This window comes from Coregonus clupeaformis, unplaced genomic scaffold (genome assembly GCF_020615455.1).
Source record: "Coregonus clupeaformis isolate EN_2021a unplaced genomic scaffold, ASM2061545v1 scaf1445, whole genome shotgun sequence".
NCBI classification, from domain to species: Eukaryota; Metazoa; Chordata; class Actinopteri; order Salmoniformes; family Salmonidae; genus Coregonus; species Coregonus clupeaformis.
Window position 1 is genome coordinate 84414 of NW_025534899.1, and position 15658 is coordinate 100071.

The 15658-nt window shown below is 44.4% G+C and overlaps 1 protein-coding gene across 1 annotated transcript; it reads right to left on the reverse strand.

The window, feature by feature from the left end:
• Window positions 1–6788: 6788 nt before the first annotated feature.
• On the reverse strand, window positions 6789–15438 carry LOC121563070 (methylsterol monooxygenase 1-like). Its single transcript, XM_045218221.1, has 7 exons — window positions 15360–15438; window positions 12800–12946; window positions 10846–10987; window positions 10481–10629; window positions 9561–9687; window positions 8658–8812; window positions 6789–7609 (listed from the first exon to the last, which is right to left on the reverse strand). Exons 2-7 carry the CDS (start codon window positions 12910–12912, stop codon window positions 7429–7431), a joined length of 867 nt encoding a protein of 288 aa, XP_045074156.1. The 5' UTR covers window positions 12913–12946; window positions 15360–15438; the 3' UTR covers window positions 6789–7428.
• Window positions 15439–15658: the final 220 nt, after the last annotated feature.

Here is a 15658-nt window from a genome sequence, read left to right on the forward strand (position 1 = left end):
TCAAGGCTAACTGGTGCTTGCTTCTGGGACAGTGGTGATTAGCCAACAGCAACATCCATTCGGTTGCGGCTAGCTAGTTGCGATCTGGTGTTAATGTCCAGTGATTCAGTTATTCCGGCAGAAAATCCGATGTTCTGGGTGAAAACCGCTAACGGTGGCTAATAGCAAGTAGCTAGTTAGCTGGCTAGCTAGTTTCAACTGGAGATTCTAGATGAAAGGTAAGTCAATAATAGAATCCGTTCCACATTGAGTGAGGCGGGTTGCAGGAAAGTATATTTAGTAGAAGGATGAAAAGTGTGAAAGGGAAATATGTACGAAAAAGACAAAAAAAATACAAAAAACTGGCTATTTACACGGACACACAACAAAGAACACGACCGCACTGCTACGCCACCCAGTACAACAGGGTTTCACCCCTAATGATTTCAAACAAATCCAACCAGTACAACAGGGTTTCTCCCTAATGATTTCAAACAAATACAACCAGTACAACATGGTTTCACCCCTAATGATTTCAAACAAATACAACCAGTACAACAGGGTTTCACCCCTAATGATTTAAAACAAATCCACCCAGTACAACAGGGTTTCACCCCTAATGATTTCAAACAAATCCAACCAGTACAACAGGGTTTCACCCCTAATGATTTAAAACAAATCCAACCAGAACAACAGGGTTTCACCCCTAATGATTTCAAACAAATCCAACCAGTACAACAGGGTTTCACCCCTAATGATTTAAAACAAATCCACCCAGTACAACAGGGTTTCACCCCTAATGATTTCAAACAAATCCAACCAGAACAACAGGGTTTCACCCCTAATGATTTCAAACAAATCCAACCAGTACAACAGGGTTTCACCCCTAATGATTTCAAACAAATCCAACCAGAACAACAGGGTTTCACCCTAATGATTTCAAACAAATCCAACCAGTACAACATGGTTTCACCCCTAACGATTTCAAACAAATCCAACCAGTACAAGATTTAAAACAAATCCAACCAGTACAAGACTTAAAACAAATCCAACCAGTACAACATGGTTCCACCCATAATGATTTAAAACAAATCCAACCAGTACAAGATTTAAAACAAATCCAACCAGTACAACATGGTTTCACCCCTAAAGATTTAAAACAAATCCAACCAGTACAACAGGGTTTCACCCCTAATGATTTAAAACAAATCCAACCAGAACAACAGGGTTTCACCGCTAATGATTTAAAACAAATCCAACCAGTACAACATGGTTTCACCCCTAATGATTTAAAACAAATCCAACCAGTACAATATGGTTTCACCCCTAACGATTTCAAACAAATCCAACCAGTACAAGATTTAAAACAAATCCAACCAGTACAAGACTTAAAACAAATCCAACCAGTACAACATGGTTCCACCCATAATGATTTAAAACAAATCCAACCAGTACAAGATTTAAAACAAATCCAACCAGTACAACATGGTTTCACCCCTAATGATTTAAAACAAATCCAACCAGTACAACAGGGTTTCACCCCTAATGATTTAAAACAAATACAACCAGTACACCATGGTTTCACCCCTGATGATTTAAAACAAATCCAACCAGTACAAAATGGTTTCACCCCTGATGATTTAAAACAAATCCAACCAGTACAACATGGTTTCACCCCTAATGATTTAAAACAAATCCAACCAGTACAACAGGGTTTCACCCCTAATGATTTCAAACAAATCCAACCAGTACAACAGGGTTTCACCCCTAATGATTTAAAACAAATCCACCCAGTACAACAGGGTTTCACCCCTAATGATTTAAAACAAATCCAACCAGAACAACAGGGTTTCACCCCTAATGATTTAAAACAAATCCAACCAGTACAACAGGGTTTCACCCCTAATGATTTAAAACAAATCCAACCAGTACAACAGGGTTTCACCCCTAATGATTTCAAACAAATCCAACCAGTATAACAGGGTTTCACCCCTAATGATTTAAAACAAATCCAACCAGAACAACAGGGTTTCACCGCTAATGATTTAAAACAAATCCAACCAGTACAACATGGTTTCACCCCTAATGATTTAAAACAAATCCAACCAGTACAACATGGTTTCACCCCTAATGATTTCAAACAAATCCAACCAGTACAAGATTTAAAACAAATCCAACCAGTACAAGACTTAAAACAAATCCAACCAGTACAACATGGTTCCACCCATAATGATTTAAAACAAATCCAACCAGTACAAGATTTAAAACAAATCCAACCAGTACAACAGGGTTTCACCCCTAATGATTTAAAACAAATACAACCAGTACACCATGGTTTCACCCCTGATGATTTAAAACAAATCCAACCAGTACAAAATGGTTTCACCCCTGATGATTTAAAACAAATCCAACCAGTACAACATGGTTTCACCCCTAATGATTTAAAACAAATCCAACCAGTAAAACATGGTTTCACCCCTAACGATTTCAAACAAATCCAACCAGTACAAAATGTTTTCACCCCTAATGATTTAAAACAAATCCAACCAGTACAAGATTTAAAACAAATCCAACCAGTACAAGACTTAAAACAAATCCAACCAGTACAACATGGTTCCACCCATAATGATTTAAAACAAATCCAACCAGTACAAGATTTAAAACAAATCCAACCAGTACAACAGGGTTTCACCCCTAACGATTTAAAACAAATCCAACCAGTACAACAGGGTTTCACCCCTAACGATTTAAAACAAATCCAACCAGTACAAAATGTTTTCACCCCTAATGATTTAAAACAAATCCAACCAGTACAAGATTTAAAACAAATCCAACCAGTACAAGACTTAAAACAAATCCAACCAGTACAACATGGTTCCACCCATAATGATTTAAAACAAATCCAACCAGTACAAGATTTAAAACAAATCCAACCAGTACAACAGGGTTTCACCCCTAACGATTTAAAACAAATCCAACCAGTACAACAGGGTTTCACCCCTAACGATTTAAAACAAATCCAACCAGTACAACATGGTTTCACCCCTAATGATTTAAAACAAATCCAACCAGTACAACAGGGTTTCACCCCTAACGATTTAAAACAAATCCAACCAGAACAACAGGGTTTCACCCCTAATGATTTAAAACAAATCCAACCAGAACAACAGGGTTTCACCCCTAATGATTTAAAACAAATACAACCAGTAAAACATGGTTTCACCCCTAACGATTTCAAACAAATCATATTAATTTCCAATTCAATTCTAAGTATATTCTTTACAATTCCAATTAACACATTTCCAATTCAATTCCAATTCCATAACTTCAAGATTGTTGAAATTCGAAAATAGAATTCAACATAAATTCTCCACTTTATGAGTGAATTCAAGAATTGAATTGGAAATTCAATTTAAATTGGAATTAACCCCAACCCTGGTGTGTGTCCAACCCGAGATTGGAACCGGAGGTCTGAAACACAACAACAACAACAACAACAACAACAACAACAACAACAACAACACAACAACAACCCCTGTGTCACACCAGCCTTGGCTTTGGCTCCCCCTCCTGTCCATCTCAGGCGTTGGGCATCGCCGGCCTTCTAGCTGCTGCCGAACCTGCTGCTGGCAAACGCCCTTCACTCATCAACCCCGGCCTTCTAGCTGCTGCCGAACCTGCTGCTGGCAAACGCCCTTCACTCATCAACCCCGGCCTTCTAGCTGCTGCCGAACCTGCTGCTGGCAAACGCCCTTCACTCATCAACCCCGGCCTTCTAGCTGCTGCCGAACCTGCTGCTGGCAAACGCCCTTCACTCATCAACCCCGGCCTTCTAGCTGCTGCCGAACCTGCTGCTGGCAAACGCCCTTCACTCATCGACCCCGGCCTTCTAGCTGCTGCCGAACCTGCTGCTGGCAAACGCCCTTCACTCATCGACCCCGGCCTTCTAGCTGCTGCCGAACCTGCTGCTGGCAAAGCGTCCTTCACTCATCGACCCGGCCTTCTAGCTGCTGCGAACCAGCTGCTGGCAAACGCCCTTCACTCATCAACCCCGGCCTTCTAGCTGCTGCGAACCTGCTGCTGGCAAACGCCCTTCACTCATCAACCCCGGCCTTCTAGCTGCTGCCGAACCTGCTGCTGGCAAACGCCCTTCACTCATCAACCCCGGACTTCTAGCTGCTGCCGAACCTGCTGCTGGCAAACGCCCTTCACTCATCAACCCGGCCTTCTAGCTGCTGCCGAACCTGCTGCTGGCAAACGCCCTTCACTCATCAACCCCCGGCCTTCTAGCTGCTGCGAACCTGCTGCTGGCAAACGCCCTTCACTCATCGACCCCGGCCTTCTAGCTGGTGCCGAACCTGCTGCTGGCAAACGTCCTTCACTCATCGACCCCGGCCTTCTAGCTGCTGCCGAACCTAATGCTGGCAAACGCCCTTCACTCATCAACCCCGGCCTTCTAGCTGCTGCCGAACCTGCTGCTGGCAAACGCCCTTCACTCATCAACCCCGGCCTTCTAGCTGCTGCCGAACCTGCTGCTGGCAAACGCCCTTCACTCATCGACCCCCCCGGACTCGTCTCGTCATCATTACACACACCTGGTTCCAATCCCCACTCTATCACTGTATATAGACTCCCTCTGTCATTTGTCTTTGTCGGTCATTGTAAATGTTGCTTGTTTTTTTTCCTGAGAGGAGTCTCTCCTACTATTTCCTGAGTGCGTTATATTTTGCACTGTGGGTTTGGTCCCGCTTTAAGCGATGGCGCTTTAATAAATTCAGTAGTTCTAAACCTGCGACTGCCTCCTGCCTCCTCCTCTCTTCCCTGTGACACCCTGTCTATATAGTCCAGGCCTTTATTAGTCCAGGCCTTTATTAGTCCAGGCCTTTATTAGTCCAGGCCTTTATTAGTCCAGCGACATTAAAGCTACAAGACGATCAGTATATACACCACATTACCAGAACATTCATGCACAGGCGCAGTACTCAATCAGTATCAATGCTCTAGGTTCCACGGTTACAACATAAAGTAGTGCCTAGTATAAATGCTATAGAATGGTATCACATTATATCATACATAACACCTTACAGATACACCACATTACCACAAGTATGTGGACACCTGCTCGTCGAACATCTCATTCCAAAATCATGGGCATTAGCATGGAGTTGGTTCCCCCTTTGCTGCTATAACAGCCTCCACTCTTCTGGGAAGGCTTTCCACTAGATGTTGGAACATTGCTGCAGGGGATTTGCTTCCATTCAGCCACGAGAGCATTAGTGAGGTCAGGCACTGATGTTGGGCGATTAGGCCTGGCTCACAGTCGGCGTTCCAATTCATCCCAAAGGTGTTCGATGGGGTTGAGGTCAGGGCTCTGTGCAGGCCAGTCAAGTTCTTCCACACCGATCTCGACAAACCATTTCTGTATGGACCTCGCTTTGTGCGCGGGGGGCATTGTCATGCTGAAACAGGAAAGGGCCTTCCCCAAACGGTTGCCACAAAGTTGGAAGCACAGAATCGTCTAGAATGTCTAGAATGTCATTGTACGCTGTAGTGTTAAGATTGCAACCGAGAACAGACGATTTTTATGCGATACACGCTTCAGCACTCGCTGGTCCCGTTCTGTGAGCTTGTGTGGCCTACCACTTCGCAGCTGAGCCGTTGTTGCTCCTAGACGTTTCCACTTCACAATAACAGCACTTACAGTTGACCAGGGCAGCTCTAGCAGGGCAGAAATGTGACGAACTAACTTGTTGGAAAGGTGGCATCCTATGGCGGTGCCACGTTGAAAGTCACTGAGCTCTTCAGTAAGGCCATTCTACTGCCAATGTCTGTCTATGGAGATTGCATGGCGGTGTGCTTGATTTCTATACACCTGTCAGCAACGGGTGTGGCGGAAAATAGTCAAATCCACTAACATGAGGAATGATTCAATGAATGAATTAATGAATGAAACATTCTGTTGATGATATATCTAATAATTCTGTCACACTACGAGATCAGAACATTCTTCTTCTAAAACGTGACGTTGTGTTGATGAAGAATAGAAATATGTTTTGTTCTATAAGAGTTGAAGGTGTGTTATAGACTGAATGGGTATATAGTATCTAAACGAAGAGGCGGCAGGTAGCTTAGTGGGTGAGAGCGTTGTGCCAGTAACCGAAAGGTAGCTGGTTCTAATCCCTGGGCCGACTAGGTGAAAAATCTGCCGATGTGCCCTTGAGCAAGGCACTTAACCCTAATTGCTCCTGTAAGTCGCTCTGGATAAGAGCGTCTGCTAAATGACTAAAATGTACAGTTGAATTTGGAAGTTTACATACACTTAGGTTGGAGTCATTAAAACTTGTTTTTCAACCACTCCACAAGTTTATTGTTAACAAACTATAGTTTTGGCAAGTCGGTTAGGACATCTACTTTGTGCATGACACAAGTGATTTTTCCAACAATTGTTTACAGACAGATTATTTCACTTATAATTCACTGTATCACAATTCCAGTGGGTCAGAAGTTTACATACACTAAGTTGACTGTGCCTTTAAACAGCTTGGAAAATTCCAGAAAATGATGTCATGGCTTTAGAGGCTAATTGACATAATTTGAGTCAATTGGAGGTGTGCCTGTGGATGTATTTCAAGGCCTACCTTTCAAACTCAGTGCCTCTTTGCTTGACATCATGGGAAAATCAAAATAAATCCCTTTTTTCTAAGAGTGTAGAACCGTAATGGACTGATATTCTAGAACCGTACTGGACGATCTAGAACCACACTGAACTGATCTAGAACCATAAAATGGAAGTAAAGTGCTTCAATGAATCCAACTTGTAAAAAAAGGTTTAATTACAATGAACAGTGAAGAAAAATACATGATTAATAATAATCTCACCAGAATAATGTTTTTATTCAGGAACAACGGCCTGATGCTATTGGTCAAGAGTCAATACCAGACAATAAATCAATCAAATATATTTAGAAAGCTTCAGCAGATGTCCCAAAGTGCTTATACAGAAACTCAGCCTCAATCCCCAAAGATGCCTAATGTTATCAGGGTTGGGGTCAATTTAAATTCCAGTCAATTCAAAAAGTGAACCAAACTCCAATTCAAATTCTAAATGTTCCTAATTGAAAAGAATTGAAGAGAATTGGAATTGAAATGTTTGTGTACTTCCTGAATTGACTGGAATTTAAATGGAATTGACCCCAACCCTGAATGTTATTGATCAAGACCAAACAAGGGCTGATGTTATTGGTCAAGACCAAACAAGGCTTGATGTTATTGGTCAAGAGTGTTCTACTCTATTTTAGTGTGTTCTTTTCCCACAAGGCACTGCACACTCAGGAGTCCAGTTCTGACACTTCATGAAGTGTGTGTGTAAGCGTGCATTCATAAGTGCACGTGTTTGTGTGTGTGTGTGTCTGTCTGCGTGAGCGTCTGTATGCCTGCGTCCGTGTGTGTTTACTGATCCTTCTTGCTCATCAGGTGTCTGTTGTACTGGGAGTCCGTGTGGAGTATCTTGTCCCACCAGGTAAAGGTTGAGGCGTAGTTCCCTACAAAGTTCATATGGTGGAAGTCATGGAAACGAGCTCCGGCATAGAACGGGATCAGGTGGAGAGGGTTGAGAGGGATGTCATACCCACTGGAGAGAGGAGGAGAGGAGAGAGGAGGGGAGGGAGGGAGGAGAGAGGAGGGGAGGGAGGGAGGAGAGGAGGAGGAGAGAGGAGGGGAGGGAGGGAGGAGAGAGAAGGAGAGGGGAGGAGAGAGGAGGAGAGGAAGGAGGGGAGGGAGGGAGAAAGAGAGGAGAGGAGGAGGGAGGGAGGGAGGGAGGGTGAGAGAGGAGGGAGGAGGAGAGGAGAGAGGAGAAGAGGGAGGGAGGGGGGAGAGAGAAGGAGAGGGGGGAGAGAGGAGGAAGGAGGGGAGGGAGGGAGAAAGAGAGGAGAGGAGGAGGGAGGGAGGGAGGGAGGAGGGAGGGTGAGAGAGGAGGAGAAGGGAGGAGAGGAGAGAGGGAGGGAGAGAGGAGGAGGAGGAGGGAGGGAGGGAGGGAGGGAGGGAGGGAGGGAGGGAGGGAGGGAGGGAGGGAGGGAGGGAGGGAGGGAGGAGGAGAGAGAGGGAGGGAGGGAGGAGAGGAGAGAGGGAGGGAGAGAGGATGAGAGAGGAGGGAGGAGGAGAGGAGAGAGGAAGAGAGAAAGGAACTTTGTTAATTTAACATTTGAATATGAATACACATAACCTACACATAAGGTAGTATGTGGTGGTCAGACCAGAGAACAACATGGTACATCTGGAGCCCCCTGGTGGTCAGACCAGAGAACAACATGGTAGATCTGGAGCCCCCTGGTGGTCAGACCAGAGAACAACATGGTAGATCTGGAGCCCCCTGGTGGTCAGACCAGAGAACAACATGGTAGATCTGGAGCCCCCTGGTGGTCAGACCAGAGAACAACATGGTACATCTGGAGCCCCCTGGTGGTCAAACCAGAGAACAACATGGTAGATCTGGAGCCCCCTGGTGGTCAGACCAGAGAACAACATGGTAGATCTGGAGCCCCCTGGTGGTCAGACCAGAGAACAACATGGTACATCTGGAGATCTTTACGTGCATTTACCCTCCACTACACCACTTCCTACAGTCTCTAGGAGTGTGTGTGTGTGTGTGTGTGTGTGTGTGCGTGCTTGTGTGCGTGTACCTGTGTACGTCGATGGTCTCCAGCAGACGGAAGGCGACCCATGCCCACAGTAACGTGACGTGGTTACAGAACACCATGATGCCGATGAAGAACCCAGACCCCAGGATCACTGTCTCAGCTGGGTGGGCGTACTCTGCCTGCATGCCAAATGGAGACTACACAGAGAGAGAGAGAGAGAGAGAGAGAGAGAGAGAGAGAGAGAGAGAGAGAGAGAGAGAGAGAGAGAGAGAGAGAGAGAGAGAGAGAGAGAGAGAGAGAGAGAGAGAGAGAGAGGAGAGAGTGAGATTTGAATTGAGAGAGAGAGAGAGAGAGAGAGAGACAGAGAGAGAGAGAGAGAGAGAGAGAGAGAGAGAGAGAGAGAGAGAGAGAGAGAGAGAGAGAGAGAGAGAGAGAGAGAGAGAGAGAGAGAGAGAGAGAGAGAGAGAGAGAGAGAGAGAGAGAGAGAGAGAGAGAGGGGACATACAGACACACAGGCATATACACACACAAAGAGAGATAGGTTATAGCAAGTTTGTTTCACATTTTAGTCATTTAGCAGACGCTCTTATCCAGAGCGACTTATAGGAGAATTAGGGTTAAGTGCCTTGCTCAAGGGCACATTGACAGATTTTTAACCTAGTCGGCTCAGGGATTCGAACCAGCAACCTTTCGGTTACTGGCCCAACACCCTTAACCGCTACATACATTTGCATTTGTGCGTACGTTTGTGCCTGCCTGTCTGCGTGTGTGTGTGTGTGTGTGTTTGTGCCTGCCGTGTGTGTGTGTGTGTGTGTGTGTGTGTGTGTGTGTGTTTGTGCCTGCCTGCGTGTGTGTGTGTGTGTGTATGTGTTTGTGCCTGCGTGTGTGTGTGTGTGTGTGTGTGTGTGTGTGTGTGTGTGTGTGTGTGTGTGTGTGTGTACTCACAGTGAACTCGTGGTGCACTTTGTGGATGTACTTGTAGATGCTGCGGTGATGCAGCAGGCGATGGAGGAAATAGTGCCAGGTGTCCTCTATCACAGCACAGCCTAGACACTGAGCTAGCAGGTAGGGCCTGGGGAGGGGAGAGAGAGACAGAACAGCCTTAATACTGAGTTAACAGGTAGGGCCTGGGGAGGGGAGAGAGAGACAGAACAGCCTAGACACTGAGCTAGCAGGTAGGGCCTGGGGAGGGGAGAGAGAGACAGAACAGCCTTAATACTGAGTTAACAGGTAGGGCCTGGGGAGGGCAGAGAGAGACAGAACAGCCTAGACACTGAGCTAGCAGGTAGGGCCTGGGGAGGGGAGAGAGAGACAGAACAGCCTTAATACTGAGTTAACAGGTAGGGCCTGGGGAGGGGAGAGAGAGACAGAACAGCCTTAATACTGAGTTAACAGGTAGGGCCTGGGGAGGGGAGAGAGAGACAGAACAGCCTAGACACTGAGCTAGCAGGTAGGGCCTGGGGAGGGGAGAGAGACACAGAACAGCCTTAATACTGAGTTAACAGGTAGGGCCTGGGGAGGGGAGAGAGAGACAGAACAGCCTAGACACTGAGCTAGCAGGTAGGGCCTGGGGAGGGGAGAGAGAGACAGAACAGCCTTTATACTGAGCCAGCAGGTAGGGCCTGGGGAGGGGAGAGAGAGACATAACAGCCTTAATACTGAGTTAACAGGTAGGGCCTGGGGAGGGGAGAGAGAGACAGAACAGCCTAGACACTGAGCTAGCAGGTAGGGCCTGGGGAGGGGAGAGAGAGACAGAACAGCCTAGACACTGAGCTAGCAGGTAGGGCCTGGGGAGGGGAGAGATAGACAGAACAGCCTTTGTGGCATGCTGTCGTAGGGGAGGTTGTGTATGTGTTGGGCTGTACCATCGTGGCATGCTGTCCCAGTCGTAGGGGATGCTGAAGAACTCAGTGAAGTGGTACGTCCCACAGATCATGGGCAGCTGAATACAGAAGTGATTGAACAGAAGCATCTTGAAACACTTCCACTGTTTCTCCCACGTCTCTGGCTTGTCCTGCACACACACACACACACACACACACACACACACACACACACACACCACACAGCACAGCACACAACCACACACACACACACACACACAACACAACACACACAACACACACAGGATGAGAGAGAGCATTTTAAAAATTCCACTGCTTCTTCTATAAAAAATAACTACCTGTTGGATCTACCCCCCCCCTACTTGGATCTAACACACACCACCTACCGGTTGGATCTTGTACTTCTGCATGAAGGGAAGGAACTGAAACAGGAAACCAGGTAGACAAAACAGGAAGTAGATGGCCTCATGGACGATGAGAGAACCCCAGGTGGCGATCTGGAATTTAGTGTAGTTCTCATTCACATACCTGGTGGACAGAGATCAACAGATATCAATCAATTAATCAAATGATATGTCCATCAGTCTGTCTGTCTGTCTGCCTGGAACTGGGTGTGGTCAGCCATTCAGTCAGCCATTCAGCCATTCAGTCAGCCAGTCAGCCACTCAGTCAGCCAGCCATTCAGTCAGCCATTCAGCCAGTCAGCCATTCAGTCAGCCAGTCAGTCAGCCAGTCAGCCATTCAGCCAGCCATTTAGTCATTCATTCAGTCATTCATTCAGCCATTCAGTCAGCCATTCAGCCAGTCAGTCAGTCAGTCAGCCATTATTTCAGCCAGTCAGCCATTCAGTCAGCCATTCAGCCAGTCAGTCAGTCATTCAGCCAGTCATTCATTCAGCCAGTCATTCATTCAGCCAGTCAGTCAGTCATTCAGTCAGCCATTCAGTCAGCCATTCAGACAGCCATTCAGTCAGCCAGCCATTCAGTCAGCCATTCAGTCAGTCTTTCAGTCAGTCATTCATTCAGCCATTCAGTCAGTCAGTCATTCAGCCATTCAGTCATTCATTCAGCCATTCAGTCAGTCAGTCATTCAGCCATTCAGTCAGTCATTCAGACAGTCAGTCAGTCATTCAGCCAGTCAGTCATTCAGTCAGCCATTCAGTCAGTCTTTCAGTCAGTCATTCATTCAGCCATTCAGTCATTCATTCATTCAGCCATTCAGCCAGTCAGTCAGTCTTTCAGTCAGTCATTCATTCAGCCATTCAGTCAGTCATTCAGTCAGTCATTCAGTCAGTCATTCATTCAGCCATTCAGTCATTCATTCATTCAGCCATTCAGCCAGTCAGTCAGTCTTTCAGTCAGTCATTCATTCAGCCATTCAGTCAGTCATTCAGTCAGTCATTCAGTCAGTCATTCATTCAGCCATGTCAGTCATTCATTCATTCAGCCATTCAGCCAGTCAGTCAGTCTTTCAGTCAGTCATTCATTCAGCCATTCAGTCAGTCATTCAGTCAGTCAGTCATTCAGTCAGCCATTTAGTCATTCAGTCAGTCAGTCAGCCAGTCATTTAGCCATTCATTCAGTCAGTCAGTCAGTCAATCAGTCATTCAATCAGTCATTCATTACCCCCAGGCATGCTGTAGTGAGGGCTGGAGGTTGTCAGGTAAAACTGTAGTAGTATAGTAGTAGTATGGTAGTAGTAGTAGTAGTATAGAAGTAGTAGTATAGTAGCAATAGTAGTATAGTAGTGTATTAGTAGTAGTATAATGGTCGTAGCATTGTAGTAGTATAGCAATAGTAGTAGTAGTTTAGTAGCAGTAGTATAGTAGTATTATAGTCATAATGTAGTATTAGTGTAGTAGTAGTAGTAGTAGTAGTAGTAGTAGTAGTAGCAGTAATAGTATAGTAGTTTAGTAGTAGTACAGTAGTATATGGGTAGAAGTCGTAGTAGTAGTAGTAGTATAGTAGTAGTAACAGTAGTATATTAGTATTATAGTAGTAGTACAGAAGATTAGTAGTAGTATAGTAGTATTATAGTAATACAGTAGTTTAGTAGTAGTATTATAGTAATAGTATAGTAGTAGTACAGTAGTATTATATTAGTAGTACAGTAGTACAGTAGTAGTATATAAGTTTAGTAGTAGTATAGTAGTAGTATACTAGTATAGCAATTGTATAGAAGTAGTATATTAGTTGTAGTATAGTATTAGTATATAAGTTTTGTAATAGCATAGTAGTAGTAGTACAGTAGTTTAGTAGCAGTATATTAGTAGTAGTACAGTAGTTTAGTAGTAGTAGTAGTAGTAGTAGTAGTGGTATAGTAGTAGTATAGTCCTATTACCCCCAGGCGTATTGTAGTGAAGGCTGTAGAGGGTTTTCAGGTAAGACAGCGTCAACATATTCCACGGCCAGGAAGGCAGAGGACAAGATGGTGGCCGTGCTGTTCATCTCCATTCTGATTGGCTTGTGGGGATGGGCTGGGAGGAGACTGGAAAACACAGAGAACACACACACACACACACACACACACACACACACAGACACAGACACAGACACAGACACAGACACAGACAGACACAGACACACAGATGAATATTGATTGTCTCTGACCAGGGAGAGGACTGGGCAAACACAATACTGTTTAATATATTAATAACCAGACTAGTCAACCACACACACTGCATAGCCATGGACATAGTCATGAATCAAATAACTACCATATTGTTTGTTTTTAAATGACTAGAAATAAATGCTGCACAAAATAAATAAGATGGTAAAAGACCTCTGGATTGAAATACACAGGGAAAACCTCTGGACTAACCAGGACATATAACAGAAATATACAGGGAAAACCTCTGGACTAACCAGGACATATAGAAATATACAGGGGAAACCTCTGGACTAACCAGGACATATAACAGAAATATACAGGGAAAACCTCTGGACTAACCAGGACATATAACAGAAATATACAGGGGAAAACCTCTGGACTAACCAGGACATATAACAGAAATATACAGGGGAAAACCTCTGGACTAATCAGGACATATAACAGAAATATACAGGGGAAAACCTCTGGACTAACCAGGACATACAACAGAAATATACAGGGGAAAACCTCTGGACTAACCAGGACATATAACAGAAATATACAGGGGAAAACCTCTGGACTAACCAGGACATACAACAGAAATATACAGGGAAAACCTCTGGACTAACCAGGACATATAACAGAAATATACAGGGAAAACCTCTGGACTAACCAGGACATATAACAGAAATATACAGGGGAAACCTCTGGACTAACCAGGACATATAGAAATATACAGGGGAAAACCTCTGGACTAACCAGGACATATAACAGAAATATACAGGGGAAAACCTCTGGACTAACCAGGACATATAACAGAAATATACAGGGAAAACCTCTGGACTAACCAGGACAACCTCTGGACTAACCAGGACATATAACAGAAATATACAGGGGAAACCTCTGGACTAACCAGGACATATAACAGAAATATACAGGGAAAACCTCTGGACTAACCAGGACATATAACAGAAATATACAGGGAAAACCTCTGGACTAACCAGGACATATAGAAATATACAGGGAAAACCACTGGACTAACCAGGACATATAGAAATATACAGGGAAAACCTCTGGACTAACCAGGACATATAACAGAAATATACAGGGGAAACCTCTGGACTAACCAGGACATATAGAAATATACAGGGAAAACCTCTGGACTAACCAGGACATATAGAAATATACAGGGGAAACCTCTGGACTATCCAGGACATATAGAAATATACAGGGAAAACCCCTGGACTAACCAGGACATATAAAATACATATACAGGGAAAAGGGTTAATGTACAGAGACTGTGACAGGACAGAACCTATAACCAGGACATATAAAATACATATACAGGGAAAAGGGTTAATGTATAGAGACTGTGACAGGACAGAACCTATAACCAGGACATATAAAATACATATACAGGGGAAAGGGTTAATGTATAGAGACTGTGACAGGACAGAACCTAGAATGATCAGTGATCACCAAACAGTCTGAAAAGCTGCATAGCAGAAGAGATTTTATAACATACTGCAAAAATGACAAGAAATATAGAAGATAACAGATAATTATACAGGGCTAAGGATTCATGTGTACAAATTAAATATTATTATTATTACTACAGATTGACAATGAGAAAGCCTATATAAGGACAAGTGATCATCACTATGGAATATGACCGCTTGCATAACTACAGGACAATGATACTGAGTTGAGATCCATATTGGACCAGACCAATTCATATGTTATCGAGATGTTACACACTCACAGTTCTTATGTCCGATAATAGTCTGATTAACAGATCATACGATTATTAGTATAAAAATGTCAGTAAACGTTTACAATCCTGACTAGACGTTATAGAAACATCAACTTGCAACTTTACAGGAGACCTTAACTCAGTTAAATAATATAGCCTAAAACAATATAGTTCTACAATAACTGGTAACAACACAGTTATAAGACTTTCGACACATTCCCCGGGTCCCTTGGGCAGGCTAGCAATGTTTCAGAACTGCGTCGGTTAGATACGCAGACTCCTCTCCGCATCGAGTTTCTCTTACCAAGTGCATTTATCTGATCGTTGGCTACATTGTCCCGTTATTTTGTCCGGTCAACAACACCTATACATTTATAAAGCTTTACAGTACAGTGCCATACATCTGACCCATATAACCTAACCGTCGGTATTACGCCCTATAGCCTCTCTAGTCTGCCTTAGACCGCAAACGTTCCTGCTGCGTTAGAATATAAAGTAAATGTCGTTTTGTTATTGATTAGATTTAAGAACATTAGTATAATATCTTTAATATATTACCTCGGTGCAGCGGTGGGTCCGTCTACCTGAGCCAGAGGCTGCGGTGCGGCGTCAAGTACATGTATTATCTACGAGCCTGATTGGACGAGGGGGAGAGGAGACTGACGTCAAGGGGCCGAGCGGGCGCTCTGATTGGCAGTGGGAATGGAGTGATGATAGTGAGACGCGGAGTTCCTAAAGCAACGACCAATCGGCGAGCAGCAGGGCTTTCATAACCTCAGAGCGCTATACAGAGAGTAGGAGGAGGGAGAGGATGGGGTGGTGGGCGGGTAGGAGAGTGTGTGTGTGGTGTGTGTGTA